The sequence below is a fragment of the Stylophora pistillata genome, chromosome 13 (assembly GCF_964205215.1).
Source record: "Stylophora pistillata chromosome 13, jaStyPist1.2, whole genome shotgun sequence".
Taxonomy (NCBI): Eukaryota; Metazoa; Cnidaria; class Anthozoa; order Scleractinia; family Pocilloporidae; genus Stylophora; species Stylophora pistillata.
Genome location: NC_142531.1, coordinates 25,246,693 through 25,260,641, shown reverse-complemented (window position 1 = coordinate 25,260,641; position 13,949 = coordinate 25,246,693). Strand labels below are relative to the sequence as shown.

The following is a 13,949-nucleotide window of genomic DNA, read 5'->3' as shown; positions in this document are numbered from 1 at the left end:
GCAAACTGTTCGATATTTTAACCCTTCCCACACACAGACAAAAAGAAGACAGCAATGTATTCTATACAAATTTTAATCCCTTATATGTACATAAATAAAATAACTGGTAGTAGTTGATTAAAATAGGAGGAGAAATGTTTCAGTGCTGTCTAGAAACCAAAGACAAATTTATTGACAATCACAACTATGGCAAATTGTCACTTTCACATATAAATTCCATATTGTATGCATCTATTCAGTAACATCACAGATGAAATCAAAATATGGCAAGAACAAAAGTGGCACACGAGGCCCAGCCAAGTCTATCACTGATGTCCTTATATCCTTTGGAGACCCAGGGCAACATGGAATTTATTTATTTTATATCATAAAAAAGAAAAATATTAATAATGGCATCATCTGTACATCTGGCCTCCAATAGATCATAAGTACCAATCAAAATTCCTACATTATTCATCTTATAAATATGAATTCATTATGATGCCAAAACAACACTTAAAATATTCACTAAAAGTACTGAACAATTAAACTTACAGAAACAATAATCACTAGTTGTACTGATTAAGCAAAAGTGGTAACTTTCAATACAAAAGACTGAATTGGGAAAATATTGTAAGGTGAATTGTGCAAGAATATTTATTACACGACTCGGGCAGTCAGAGGGCCAAAACTAAAATCAACCAATCAAAATGCTCTATTGCTGGTCAATATTCTCTAAGTATTGGACCGGGCACTGTCCTGAATGATACCGCACTTGTGTCCCTTTGAACTTCAGTTGTATAATAAATCTCTTATTAACTAAGCTTGCTCAGGACCGTACTGGAAGAATATCGGCCCTCAGTCTTTTTTGTACAGACTGAGCATAGCGAGGTCCGTACTGTCAAGACCTCAGGCCAATATTCTCCTAGTATGGCCCTCATCCTTGGTTAATAAGGTATATGGAATAACTGGGTTAAATAGATTGCAACCATGGAAAAAATTCATCAACTTGGGCAAAAATTAATGGGTCATTTCCTTTCAACCAATACTGCTAAAAGGAGTTTAAACTATTGCATTCAAAACATTGCAACTAGATGATCCTTAGTGAAAAACTGTGGCTTAATCAATTTATTTTCCTTTGATGAAAAACACATTCCCAAACCCAGGGCAATTTGTTTAAAAGAGCATTAACCATTAACATCCATTGAAAAATTACTACAGGATTGTCAAATGAGATGACATTGAAGTCAGTTTTTCTCCACAATGCTCTTGTTTGGATTTATTCCATCAAGACTGCAACAAGATCTTATATAAAACCACTGTTCTACTTCTCAAAATTTACAAACTATTCATAGGTGATAGTTCTATACACTGATCAAGTGCTGCAAGTACGACTGATGCAAATTTCACCTGATTAAAGATATAGGTCATATACAATAACTGAAACTGACACTTTCCCATTAAACCCAAAAACTATCTTCAATTTGTTACAAAAGATAGTAAAAATCCCTTGCTAATATATTACACTTTTCCGATGATTTGGCTTTCCATAGTACGCATACAAAGTTCAGCCTAACATGGTGTAAAGTATATTCTAGTAAGAGGGGGGGGGGGGGGAGTGAGTGGGTGTGAAGAAAATATCTCACAACTGTACGTTTTGAAAATATGAAAGTACTATATATGTTATGTAGAAGTTCTAGAATTTCAGGATCTGTGATTTACTCAAAACAATGATTCAATTTCCATTTTGTTGTATATACATAGCTATCTCCAAATACTTAAATGAAAATTTGTAGAGTTGTCTTATGGAAATACAACTGTCTCAATCACAAGGTCTTGTGTCAATCTCATGCCTATATTCAAGTGAACAATTTCATAAGCACTTCTCAATCTCCCAACTTCAACAAACATCTGACTGAAAATTCCAGTGACATACTAACAGCAACAGTTTGACAAAGAACTAAATTTCTATCCTACAAATAAAAATAATGCCAGTGACAAAGAATAAAAAGAATATCATCAAAAAGACAAGCTCGCTCCTATCATATGCATCCAGATAACCTCTTCTCTGCATCCTCTTGTTTTATCAAACAAGACATTTCAAGGGTATATACTATCATAAGTTCTATCCATCATGCTACTCTAGAAAATAACTTGCTTGTATAACAATATTATATTACAGTACAGAACAAACATCTTCTGGTTAAAGTATCATTTCTTTTTCCCTTTTCCTTGTTGTCCACGAGGTGGGGTTACAGGCCGGCCAGAGTTCAAACCCCCATAAGGGAACTTCTTCTTGTCGGCAGGTTTTAGAATCTGTCAAGTTAAAATTAACCAAGATACATAAATAACATATTGTAACAGTGTAAATTTGTTGTAACATCTTGATTAGCTCTCAACAGAAATTTCATCATATAAATGATCATTCTCTTAATCATAATCTAAATCATTTTGTAAGAAAAAGAAAAATAAAGTGTGTAAAGTGTGTTAATGTCATGATTAATGGCAAGTTAATTGGACAAGTACAGCATGCCAAACTGCTTGGTGTTACTCTTGATTGCCATCTTATATGGGAGAAACACACTGATAATATCTGTTCAATTGTAAACAATAGATTGTCTCTCTTAAAAAGGATCAAACCATTTCTGAATCATCACTGTGCTCACAGCCTTTTTATCAATTGTTCAAGGGCATGGTAGCTGTTCTAGTTATTTATTGTCTCATCTTCTTCGCCTTTAAGCTAGACTGCTCCTTGATGGTAGCTTCTCTCAACCGACTAAGTTTATTTTCCAAACTCAAATGGCTTTCTATTTTCAACCTTACAAAACTAAGAACACTTGTACTCTTATTCACCATTCTTAATAATTCTGGTGCTCCTCTTTGTCTTAAATGTAAATTCAATTTCTTGTCTCCTGTTCATTTAACAGCTGGTTTAGGCACCAGAGCTTGCACACTAACAGTCTTCATGTTCCTTTCCCACAGTCTAATTCTGGAAAGCACACATTTGCTTACTATGCTGCCACCCTTGTTAACTGCCTTGACACTGATCTTAAGCAAATAGCTTGTGGATCTCCTCCTTGTACAATTTTTTTAATCTAGATTAAATAATTTTACGCATAACCTTCTTATTTTGTTCCTTAAGTTTGCTAGTAAGTTCCTCATCTTGAAGAATTAATGTGTTATGATTGTCGTTTTTCTCTTTATTGTAATTGTATTAGAAGGTAATTGTTTATATCATATTTCATCTATGTTAAAGCAACCAATTGTCTAGTTTTAGTTTCTCTCAATTCTTCACCTGAAATGAACACATAAGAGTTTCATCCACACTCATCATGGCTCCAGCATTATCAAATTCTCCACAGTAATTTGGAGCTGAAAACAAGGTTACTAACTGTCGCTTAGCGAAGAACTCGTATCCATCTTCAACAACCTGTTCCAAATAAGGAAAACACATGGCATGAGATGAGGTGTGACACTATATTAATAAATTACACACTTGTATTGATTGTCAAACTTCAAGTAACAATGCAGAAACAATTCCTTAAGTACCACCAAAGGTTTACTCAGAAGTTTACATTAAGTAACATTTCCAAGGTTAAAGTGACTACCATCAAACAGGACTTATTAAAAATCGTGCACTATAAGTATTAAACTATTACTAATTATAAAAAGAGCAACCATAATAATTGGATTTTTAGAAATTTCACATCCTTGCCTTTTTGTTCACTAATTCAAAGCCAAATTAGAATTTGGAGGGCTGTTTTCTTAAGATGGGAAGAGCCAGAGGACCTGGAGAAAAATAAGGGGGAGGGGAGGGGCAAAGATTAGAAACAACAACAAACTCAACCTGGTTCAGATGAAACCAACACACTGTGGTAAAAGGCAAGTTGTCTGAATACAGAACTATCCATGTTCCCTTATCATTGCTCTGCACCCACCTGGTGAGCTCTACAAATAAGATCCAGATCATGTTTGGCAAGGAATTTGGAAACAATATCTGGACCAAAGGTAAAGGAAACCCCTCTATCATTTTCACCCCATCCCTGGACATCCTTGTCTGGATCTGACCACAGCAGGTCACATAATAATCCTAAAAAAGGGAAAAAATTCCACTTACTACTCAATTGTACTTCAAATTGGATAAATCCACTTAAAACTAAGTAAAATTCTCTTCCTAAATACAGTTTGTGACAGACAATTATTTATCAATCTTAAATAAAAATGAGCAATAATAACTTTTTTGTAGGACATTACAAAGATTTAACCTCGTCATTGCTACAAGGATGTACTGAGTACCTACTGTATCAGATTAAACAAATGCTATGAGAATGGACTCAGTATGTCCTAAGTTACAGTACTTAATGAATACTACTGCACAGAACAAAAACCAATCAAACCTCAAATAAATGAACCTATGAGGGCCTGGTAAAGACTCAGATTTAGAGTCAGATACATGACCAAACAATTAAGAGAAAGTGAGTGACCAATCTAGCAATGAGAAAGACATATCTGGGTGATTGATTTGATGAGAAAAGTGATGAACAATATCCCAAAGAGTCTGAGTCTGCACACCATTGGAAGAAATAGCCCACATCAAAAGCGATAATGTCATAATTTTTACATTGCAAGGTCAAGGGTCTATTTCCATTTGCCTACATTTAACAATTGCTTACTCTGGAAAGTGAAAAATGCTGACTAATACCAGAATACCCAAGGAGTGCGAGAACATTAATCTCAATATAACATTACAATGCAGTTTGTCATACAATCACCTGCCAAATTACTTAGCGGATGGTTACATGAGCAACTGCATCTTCTCTGTTTTGTCCCCACAAGCATTAAACAAATTGCAAAGTAATCATCTTGAAAACAGTGTTTCAGTATTACAATAACGTCATAACAGATGACTGAGGTGAGAAGTGATAAAACCACTCAACCAATCTAAAGCATGAAATCACTTTGTAACCATTGCTAAAACAATACATACGGAAAATATATATTGCTAAAAAAATATATACATATATTTCATTTATACATTTAACAATATATATGTTAAATAATGTTGTACTTTAGAAACAGAGTCTTGTGTAATCCTTCTAAATACTACTGTTAACTCCTGAATTTGACTAAAACCATGAAATGCACCATCAATTGACAAAAATACTACAATATTATGCTCGATAACATCAAGTCATGAGAAAAAGAAAAGTTTTACATTATTACCTTAATTTCTTAAAAGTTGAATTTTTTACGCGAGTGAGACTACTAGCAGAAGAATCTCTGAATTTGTTTTTATTACACAAAGTAAAAGATGTCAAACGTCTTATAAAATAATGATATATCGTTCATGACAGCGAATCGAAACGAAACAAACCTTACCATTACACACAGTTTCGAAGCAATGCATTAAAGCTAAAACGTGATAAATGCTTCAAACACATATTCTAGCAATTTCCTCTATCAATGCATGAACCGAAACGGTTGAGTTACCCGTTCAAAAGAGAACCGCAGTAATTAGATAATAACAGGAGAGTTCTTGTCTTATCCATTTCTGGCAACCATCAAAACAAAAAGTTTCATTTTCAAAACAGTTACGACGGGAAAAACACTGCCATTAACTTAGTCACTGATTACGCCAGAAATGGCGGACATTGAGATTTGTAATTCGCTTTACCTTGGTCAGGGACATCGGTTGGCCTCATAATGCGGCGAATTTGTTCCATAGATTGCAGATCGGGCGATAAGCCTGCATCGAAAAAACCAGAGAAAATTTAGAAATTGTACCTTTACTTTCGTCGGCACATACTCAAATTAAAGTGGTCATCAAACAGACGTCAAGAAAAATATCTGAAACTCGAAATCGGCGTAACTTCGAACGAAATTCCGAACGTAGGACGGAGAACATACCTCCGTGACAGCAAAATATCTTCTCGTCCAAAATAGCAGCAACAGGAAGGCAGTTGAAGCAATCCGTAAAAGTTTTCCACAACTTAATGTTGTATCTCCTTTTACCTACAGCGAAAAAATACGCAATGTTAAATTCAATCATTCGAATTAAATATACATGTGAGCTGAAAGCTTCGTTTTCAGTCACTGAACACAGAGTTCAAATCAGTTGTAGTCACATTGAAGAAATCCCAACTTTTAAATTTTAACGAACGACAATCACACCCGAGAATGTACAAACTGTTTACTTACATTCGTCATAAAAGCCATAAATGCGGTTTATACTCGCACATTCGTGATTTCCACGGAGGAGAAAGAAGTTTTCAGGATACTTGATTTTATAAGCCAGAAGCAAACATATCGTCTCCAACGATTGTTTTCCTCGATCAACGTAATCTCCCAAAAAGAGATAATTCGATTCTGGTGGAAAACCGCCATACTCAAATAGTCTAAGAAGATCATAGTACTGCCCATGAATATCTCCTGTAATAAACAAGAAATCATAGTTAAAAGTTTGTTGGAACCGAACACGAATGCGGAAAGTTTGGGCGTAGAACATATCAACGGCAACGCCGGCAGTCGCTCACCACAAATTTTAAGAGGAGCTTCGAGTTCTAGAAGAATTGGCTGACTCAAAAAAATTTCTCTCGATTTGATACACAACCCTCGGATTTCTGCCTCTGTAAGCTGGACATTCTTTCCTGGTCTTGAGCCTCGCACTGAAAGGCAAGAGAAAAATTTAGACCCCTTCAAGTTTTAGGCTTGCATACCGATTGCAACTTATCAAAGGAACAAACCTTCCAAAAGTCGCTGTATAATGCTATCGACATTAAGCTTTTCACCATCAGCCATAACCTATAAAGCTTTATCTACCCTTAAAGTAACTTATTTTATCAAAAATGTTTAGTTAACAAGTGGATAGAAAGCTCGATGGCTCAAGATTCTACAACTACACAATTTCAATATCAAGATGGCGCCCGAAGAGACTCCGCTGGCGGTTTCTCTTAGTAATGACGTCAAAGGCGGTATTGAATAGGAGGGCCCGACAGTACAAGAAACCATGGACTGGACTTGGGAAACAGCCATAGTGGGTGTACAAAACAGGTGATATGTTCTAAAGCCAACTATTGAGCATATTTTTTAATTTAAGATCGTTATCTAGCAGATTTAGAGCCAGAAACAATGGATTAGTAATTTATAGTCAGATTTCACTTAAATATTGGGAAAAAAAGACAAACAAAACAAAACAAATCAAATATTCATTACGAAAAAATAGTTTCTCATTGCCGACGTTTTATCTTGCGTCATCCAGAATCACTGAATATTTTTCCTTAATTTACAATGTATATTTAGTAGCCCATTTGCTAAAATTTCAAAATCGTGCCACTTAAAGTATTGTGATTACGGTCATATGGTGGACAATATTTATCCCCGCAGTATGGGTAAATAGGCAATATTAACACTGTTTCCAGGAAAAAAACACCTCTAAAAAAGCCATCATAAAAATTAGTTCAGAAGAAAATACTTCTATCCCTTCCTTATATGACGTTAACTTTTACGTATGCTGTAATCTTCTGAATGAGGGAAGAAAAAGACGGCGTCATCGTAAAACTCTATATCCGTCAAATGTTGAGTGCATTTCGAAATAAAAAAATTCTGTTCTTCGCATTTCTGGTATTATGCCATTGTTACACATTTCTCTTGATGTTGGGTCGTTGGGATTATTGGCATTTTTCCGTCCACAGCCCGAGCCCCTCCCAACGAGAGCAAGCTAGTTCCCACCTTTATTTCTACCAAGCGTTTCCTGTGAAGGCTCGGCCATACAGCCAAACTATGTTGCCGAGCCTTTTAGAAACTTCGCCGGTGTCAATCTTCCTCGGCTCTTCGTTCTCGTTTTCAATAAAAAAAAGTACATTTTGCTGCCCTGTTAAGATGTCGACTGTTAGAGGACTAGCTAGACTGTTCATTGCAAGGTCCACACGGCTACTTGCGGGTAGGAATGTAGCGAATAGCTCCCCAGTCTCCTGTAGATCCAGGTCTATATTTGCAGCAACTACACGTGGTGCTTCTCAGAAACCAAGAATCCTTCCTGTTTCCTGTGCTTGCTCGCAAGTTTGCGTTTGTCAAATGCACAAACACACACAAGGTAAGTATAGAGAACTTCACTAGAGGAGTAAATCACAAATTAATGAGCGTTCGTTTTATTTACAAAACAAGACATTTGACTGTTAACTGTTAGTAGTTAGCACTTCTATAAAATACTGGGTATTTGATAATAACACATACAAGGGAAAGATTTCCAATGACGCCATAATTTTTCATGCATACAGTTTAAATGAAGGCTTGGTTCTAGATCAGAGGGGTTCTACAGAAATCTTTCCGACGTTAGGTGTGAGGGATTCTGTGGATGAGAGGTCCCTACATATGTACCTTTTACTAATCAAGCAAGGTCTGTACAGTAAGTTACGGACCAAGTTTTTTTCGCTCGGAGTTATAACCCAAGTGCAAGGTGCACAAGTCGTAAACTCAAGCAAAAAAAACAAGATTTTTTTTCTTACAGTATTGACCAAGAAATCAAGGGTAGTAAGTATTTGGTATTTGGATATCTGGTGGTATGACTATAAAATTACTTGAAGTTCAGCTATAGGTTAGCAGATTGCAGAATCTGAAGCTGGCTTCTAACTGCATAATGACTTTGGTTAATTATTTTTTATTGTCTTTTCTCGGTCAGCTGACAGTGATATAATCAAATTCCTGAAAGGTGAGATACAGAGTGAGAGAGATGCCGCCCCAAAGGTTCCAATTTCAGACTTGTTCAAGGTGAGATCCTGTCTTTGAAATTGTGGTTTTGTTTACAATGAGAATTAATTCTGTTAACAGTAACCTAGAACAATAAGAAAAAAAAAAAATGATGCTGCCCCAAGTTTTATGTTTCAAGTTATCACCATTAGGCAGTATCCCAAATCTGTCTAAGGGCTAACCCTCGAAACGTCAGTTTTTATAATCGTAACGGTGGCCAATTTACCATTTCAACTTTGTTGATATATTCAAATTATTCTGTCCCAGGTTAGTCTATTTAATTTTTGATAACTGTTCTTTTTTTTTCTCTTCAACTAGGCTGAAGTAAATGGAACACAAGTTAAATTAGAGAGGGAACACAATGCAGAAAGGTCTGTAAGACTTCATTTTTACAGCTAATTAAATTGAAAAGGACCTGTGAAGTTAAACAACTTTATGAAAGGACAGAATGAGCATACAAGATTCAGAGTTAAATCACTTAACAGAGGACCCTCTACATTGACTTGGAAAATTAGTAAGGTTCCTTTTGTTTTCTTCACTTTTAGCCCCAAAAGAGAATCTAAAAAGCTTAAGTTTGGAAATCTGCCTCAAATATATTACTTGATTATCTTCTTAGCTTTGTAGTAAATTGCTTCTAATTTGCATTGTAAGGGATGGGAAGTATTGGCAAAACAGGGCCGTTTTTGTGTAAAATGTTTGTTAGCCACAGAGAGAAGAAAGAATTCTATTTTGGAGAGTTAAGCAAAATGTGAATACTTTGAAAACTCAGTTATTAACATTGATTTCTACTTTGGTAATTTATTTCAGGATTGTAGTGTCATTTGACATCAATGAAAACACAAACAACGATGAAGCAAGTTTCAGTGGCTCAGATGATGAAGGTGAAGTGGCTGGAAAGGTAAATGTGAAGTTTCAGCTGATATTTTCCTGACCTCTTTTGGAAAACTCACTCTGTAACTATTTATATTTTCAGATTGTTTCATACCCTTTGTTTACTGTGGAAATCATAAAGAAAGCCGTAAGTTTTTAGGATGGTAATTGTTGTATCTATTGCTATAATTGTATATTCCCTAGCAGCTGAACTGATACTTCAAGTAAAGCCTTGATTTAACCAGACCTTTACCAAAATTCTCTGAATGCTAGCCCTTTAAAAAACATACCTTCTTTTGCTCAAATCTTTGGTCATCCTGTCTTCTGTGGCATACTATTTTACTTTTTATCAATGGTAGCAGTAATTTCGAATCTTCCATTTTTAAGCTTAAGAGTTAAGTGCTAGTGAATTACCAGGAACAAAATCAACCCTATCAACAAAGAGCAGCAAACACCTCACTTCTGCTTTGTAATTCTGTGGTGTGGTGTTTCTTTAAATATATTTTTGAATATTCTCTCAGGCCACTGAAAATTAGAAAAAGTCTGAGTAGGTGTAAAAAGTCAAACTTACCTGTACAATTGTAACTTGCAGTAATTTTATATTTTAATTCTAGGGTAAAACACTACAGTTCTACTGTGAGTTTAACACCCAACTTGAAGATGAACACTCTGGAGAAGACGAGGGTCCTCACTTGTTCTATATTGTCAATATTGCTGTCTCAGATGGTACCAACAAAGGAAAGACTTTTTATTGTGCAGAAACAGAAAACATGGATGAAGTAAGGAATTTTTTAATTTGTCTGTTAAATTTTGTAACATTGGCCATGAAAGGTACAAGACAGGGAGTAATGATTTATTTAAAAAAATACTTGAATGAGGAAAATTTGTATTTCTGTTGTATGAACAAAAGAAGACCGCCTCCTGGTTAGCGCTGGACTGATGTGCGGGAGGTCGAGGGTTCGAGCCCCGGCTGGACCAACACTCAAGGTCTTAAAATAATTGAGAAGAATTTGCTGCCTTTCTATAACATCAAGAAATGGTTAGATATTGTAGTCTTCTCGGATAGGGACGAATAAATGGAGGTCCCATCTCCTGCAGGATTAGGGGTAGGAGACATAAATTTCCCACGTAGGAGATTACTGTGTGATGGATGTCCTCCCTGGGGTGGGATGGGTGTGTTGTTGTCTTGTGTTTCATACATGAGCCTCTGGCTTGGGCAATATGGGTAACCATGCCCCACGTAAAGACATTAAACATTTTACTATTACTATTACTTATTACATAATTGGGAATCAGAGTAAAAATTAAGGGGATCACAGTCTATTTAAGTTGCAGCTTAAAATAGAATGTTGCAGATATTTGTTGACATGCATATCAATACTTTTAAACAGGACTTATATGGCATGCTACTTAAGATGTTAGCTGAAAGAGGAATTGACAACCACTTTGCTGCATGGCTACGTGACTATAGCACAGCTATGGAACAACAACATTATATAAAGTTTCTTGAAGATTTGCAAGGATTTGTCAAACTTCAGTAATAAGAGCCAGAAACAGGTTTAAAATGAAAGATTCCCTCAAAGACTTCTCCTGCTTAAAGACCCTTTGTTAAGTGTAGTAAAACCAGTCACAGTCAGGCTGTGTGCCACTGTTATTAAGAGATGCTGAGAATTGGATGATTTCAACCTTACAAGTACATCAGCAGGACATGTTGGGGAAAAGCAGCCATGCTACAGATTGCAAAACAACAATTCTAGAAATTCTAACTATTGCGGTTGATGGCACTTAGTAACATGTTGGCTTTTTCATATGGAACACTATTTAAAAAGAAATTCAGCAGTGCATTTAGTATGCTAATGTAGGTGTTGTTTATTGGACAACTGTACCTTTCTGTCACTTTAGAAGTGTTAAAAGACATGAAAATAACAGCTCAAAAGAAAGAAACAGTTCTTCTCTTTCTTAAGAAGGCATTATCATGACATTTTGAATGAAGTTGCAGTGCAAAGTTTCTTTATTTAATACAGTCAAGTGACATTGCAATCCAGTTTATGTCTACGAACCTCCATCTTTAAAACTTGGTAGCTTTTATTTTTGTTACAGTCAAAATAAAAGTTCCTTTCAGCTCCTTTCTCCAAGAGCGTTGCATAAAGTTCTGGGATTAATGTCAGTATCTGGGTACCTGCACACTGACCCCTTCCCTAATTCAACAACAGTCAACTGATAACAAGTTAGGTATTGCTAATAAATGCAATAGCTAGTACAGCAATCACTGGCCGTAAATTGTTCCCTTTGATAGTCTATCTATTTCTTGCGGTTGGTTGTCAGTTTGACAATGACTGAAGTAGACATGTCTCCCGTTGTGTATTCATGCACCTTGCATAACATCTGAATTAAACCATAGCACTTTCCAGTCTCCACTTTTTAAAGATTGTTTACTGTGAGTGGATGAATAGCTTGGAAAAAGACATAGTCACTAAGAAGAAGTAACATGTTGATCTTTGCCACATATCAACTTCTAACTTTACTTTCCTCCTATAACAAAGTGTGGCTCATTTTCTTCCTCCTGGTCATCATCATCACTGCTACTGGCATGAATTTTATTATCATCTAAGAAATGAAAGAACAGTTGATAAAAATTCTGGTTGAGAATCAGAGTCAAACCATTCATTTTGGTCTAACAGGCCCTCAAGTCACTCACCATCCCTTTCTTTCTCATCTTTTTTCCTTTTTGCATTTAGCTTTCGCTGTTTCTTTTTTTGCCTGTACAAAAAGAAAATGCACAAATGTCTGCCTGGAGTTGCACTTTTTTAAAACTTGTAGAGTAAAGCTTCTCTCCACAGCCCCATTGATTAGAGATTACATTGTACCACTGGTCTAAGCCTCTAAAAACATTTTTTCTGTAGCACTGAAAGCATATCAAAGGAAATGTTAAGATAGAATCAAATACATGTGACTGGAGGGCTGTTGTTTCTACTGCCAGTAGGAGACAAATTGTCATACTTGCTACAGTTAAAAGTTTTGACAAAAAAGGTTAAAATGTTCACATGAATTCATAATTGAAGCATGAAAGAAGTTATGTTTCTTAAAGAAAATAAATATGTCTGAAAGGGGAGAACTATTCACCTCTTGGCTCTCTTCTTTGCTGTTTTTTCATCTGCCTTATTTTGGTTTTCTTCAAGCTTTTTATGAAAACTTTCATCGAGTTCATGCTAAAAATAAAAACATCTATCAAAGACTTCAAACTAAGTACACAGTGTCAAGAAGTAAAAATTATCAGGTAATGACAACAAACAGTATACCATAGAAAAGACAATCTACAACAAAAGAACCCACATGACATGCAATTTACTTGACTAGTAAGACATTTTTTACCACTAAGAAAAACTGTAACCTTTTAATTACAAGATACAATTCATAGTCTGTGGTACCTCTTCTGCTTTCTTTTCAATGTAGGCAGTTCGGTTGTATTCTCTTCTTCTTGTTGCACGATAAACATGAAATTCTCCACTACCAGCCCCAGCACTTGAACCTCACACAATGAATTGAATGAAAAACTTTTTCTTACTCTTTAAAACATGAAAAAATATTAGCACACTTGCAGATCCTGCTGAATACCTGGAAACATTTATTGGGTACATCTGTAGTTAGAGAAACCCTCAATGATCTATTAAGATTTTTGATGACCATTTTCAATTTAGGAAAATATCATTTTCACTATCATTTTCATCCTAACCCCTCCTAAGAAAATTACATCAATCTGAAACTCACAAAGTAAATGAAATCATTAAGCATTCATTCTTCATTTGGAACTTAAGAAAACTCCAAAGGAACTATATGTTATTGATAAAAATCAACTCCTTTTGAGGGGTAAATGCCAGAAAATGATACGCTCCAGTCTTGGAGAAAGCTTCGTTTGAAATCCCAAGGGAAGGAAAAGACAACTTGTCTACAGGCTTTTTGTGTCATTGATCATGATACAAAAACTGGTGAGCAATTACCCAATAAAACTTACCCATAACAAATCGAATAAATTCAGGTGCATCTGATGGTTTCCACTCCTTTGGTCGATCAGGAATTGAAACTGTTTTATCCTGCAAAGCATAACATAATTTCACAGTTTTGCTCTGAATTACCATTTTAGAAACTTAGCTAGTGCTCCTAACCTACATAGCCTTGTTTTAAAAAATTACAACTCACAGGATCCTTCCAAAGCTTCTCTAACTTCATCCTCTGTATTTCGGTCGGATTGCGAGGAACAACTGGTTTCTCAGATAATGTATTTTTCTTCGCATCTTTCGAACCACTCTCATCCGCCATCTTTGTTTCTTCCAAAATGCACTGCTGTACAGCGCTGG

At 35.6% G+C, this 13,949-nt stretch overlaps 3 protein-coding genes across 3 annotated transcripts; 1 reads left to right on the top strand and 2 right to left on the bottom strand.

Annotated features, from left to right (window-relative positions):
- Positions 1-55: 55 nt before the first annotated feature.
- Positions 56-6,931, bottom strand: LOC111326182 (serine/threonine-protein phosphatase PP1-gamma catalytic subunit A). The gene is made up of 8 exons (XM_022930122.2): positions 6,723-6,931; positions 6,513-6,644; positions 6,178-6,408; positions 5,887-5,991; positions 5,654-5,725; positions 3,918-4,069; positions 3,275-3,409; positions 56-2,295 (listed from the first exon to the last, which is right to left on the bottom strand). Exons 1-8 carry the CDS (start codon positions 6,775-6,777, stop codon positions 2,191-2,193), a joined length of 987 nt encoding a protein of 328 aa, XP_022785857.1. The 5' UTR covers positions 6,778-6,931; the 3' UTR covers positions 56-2,190.
- Positions 6,932-7,741: 810 nt separating this feature from the next.
- Positions 7,742-11,724, top strand: LOC111326181 (complement component 1 Q subcomponent-binding protein, mitochondrial). Its single transcript, XM_022930121.2, has 7 exons — positions 7,742-8,071; positions 8,657-8,745; positions 9,043-9,095; positions 9,532-9,622; positions 9,698-9,742; positions 10,209-10,373; positions 10,986-11,724. The coding sequence occupies exons 1-7, from the start codon at positions 7,759-7,761 to the stop codon at positions 11,133-11,135; spliced, it is 906 nt and encodes a 301-aa protein (XP_022785856.2). The 5' UTR covers positions 7,742-7,758; the 3' UTR covers positions 11,136-11,724.
- LOC111326187 (PRKR-interacting protein 1 homolog) lies at positions 11,588-13,948 on the bottom strand. The gene is made up of 6 exons (XM_022930129.2): positions 13,792-13,948; positions 13,607-13,685; positions 13,023-13,123; positions 12,718-12,803; positions 12,293-12,354; positions 11,588-12,201 (listed from the first exon to the last, which is right to left on the bottom strand). Exons 1-6 carry the CDS (start codon positions 13,909-13,911, stop codon positions 12,116-12,118), a joined length of 534 nt encoding a protein of 177 aa, XP_022785864.1. The 5' UTR covers positions 13,912-13,948; the 3' UTR covers positions 11,588-12,115.
- Position 13,949: the final 1 nt, after the last annotated feature.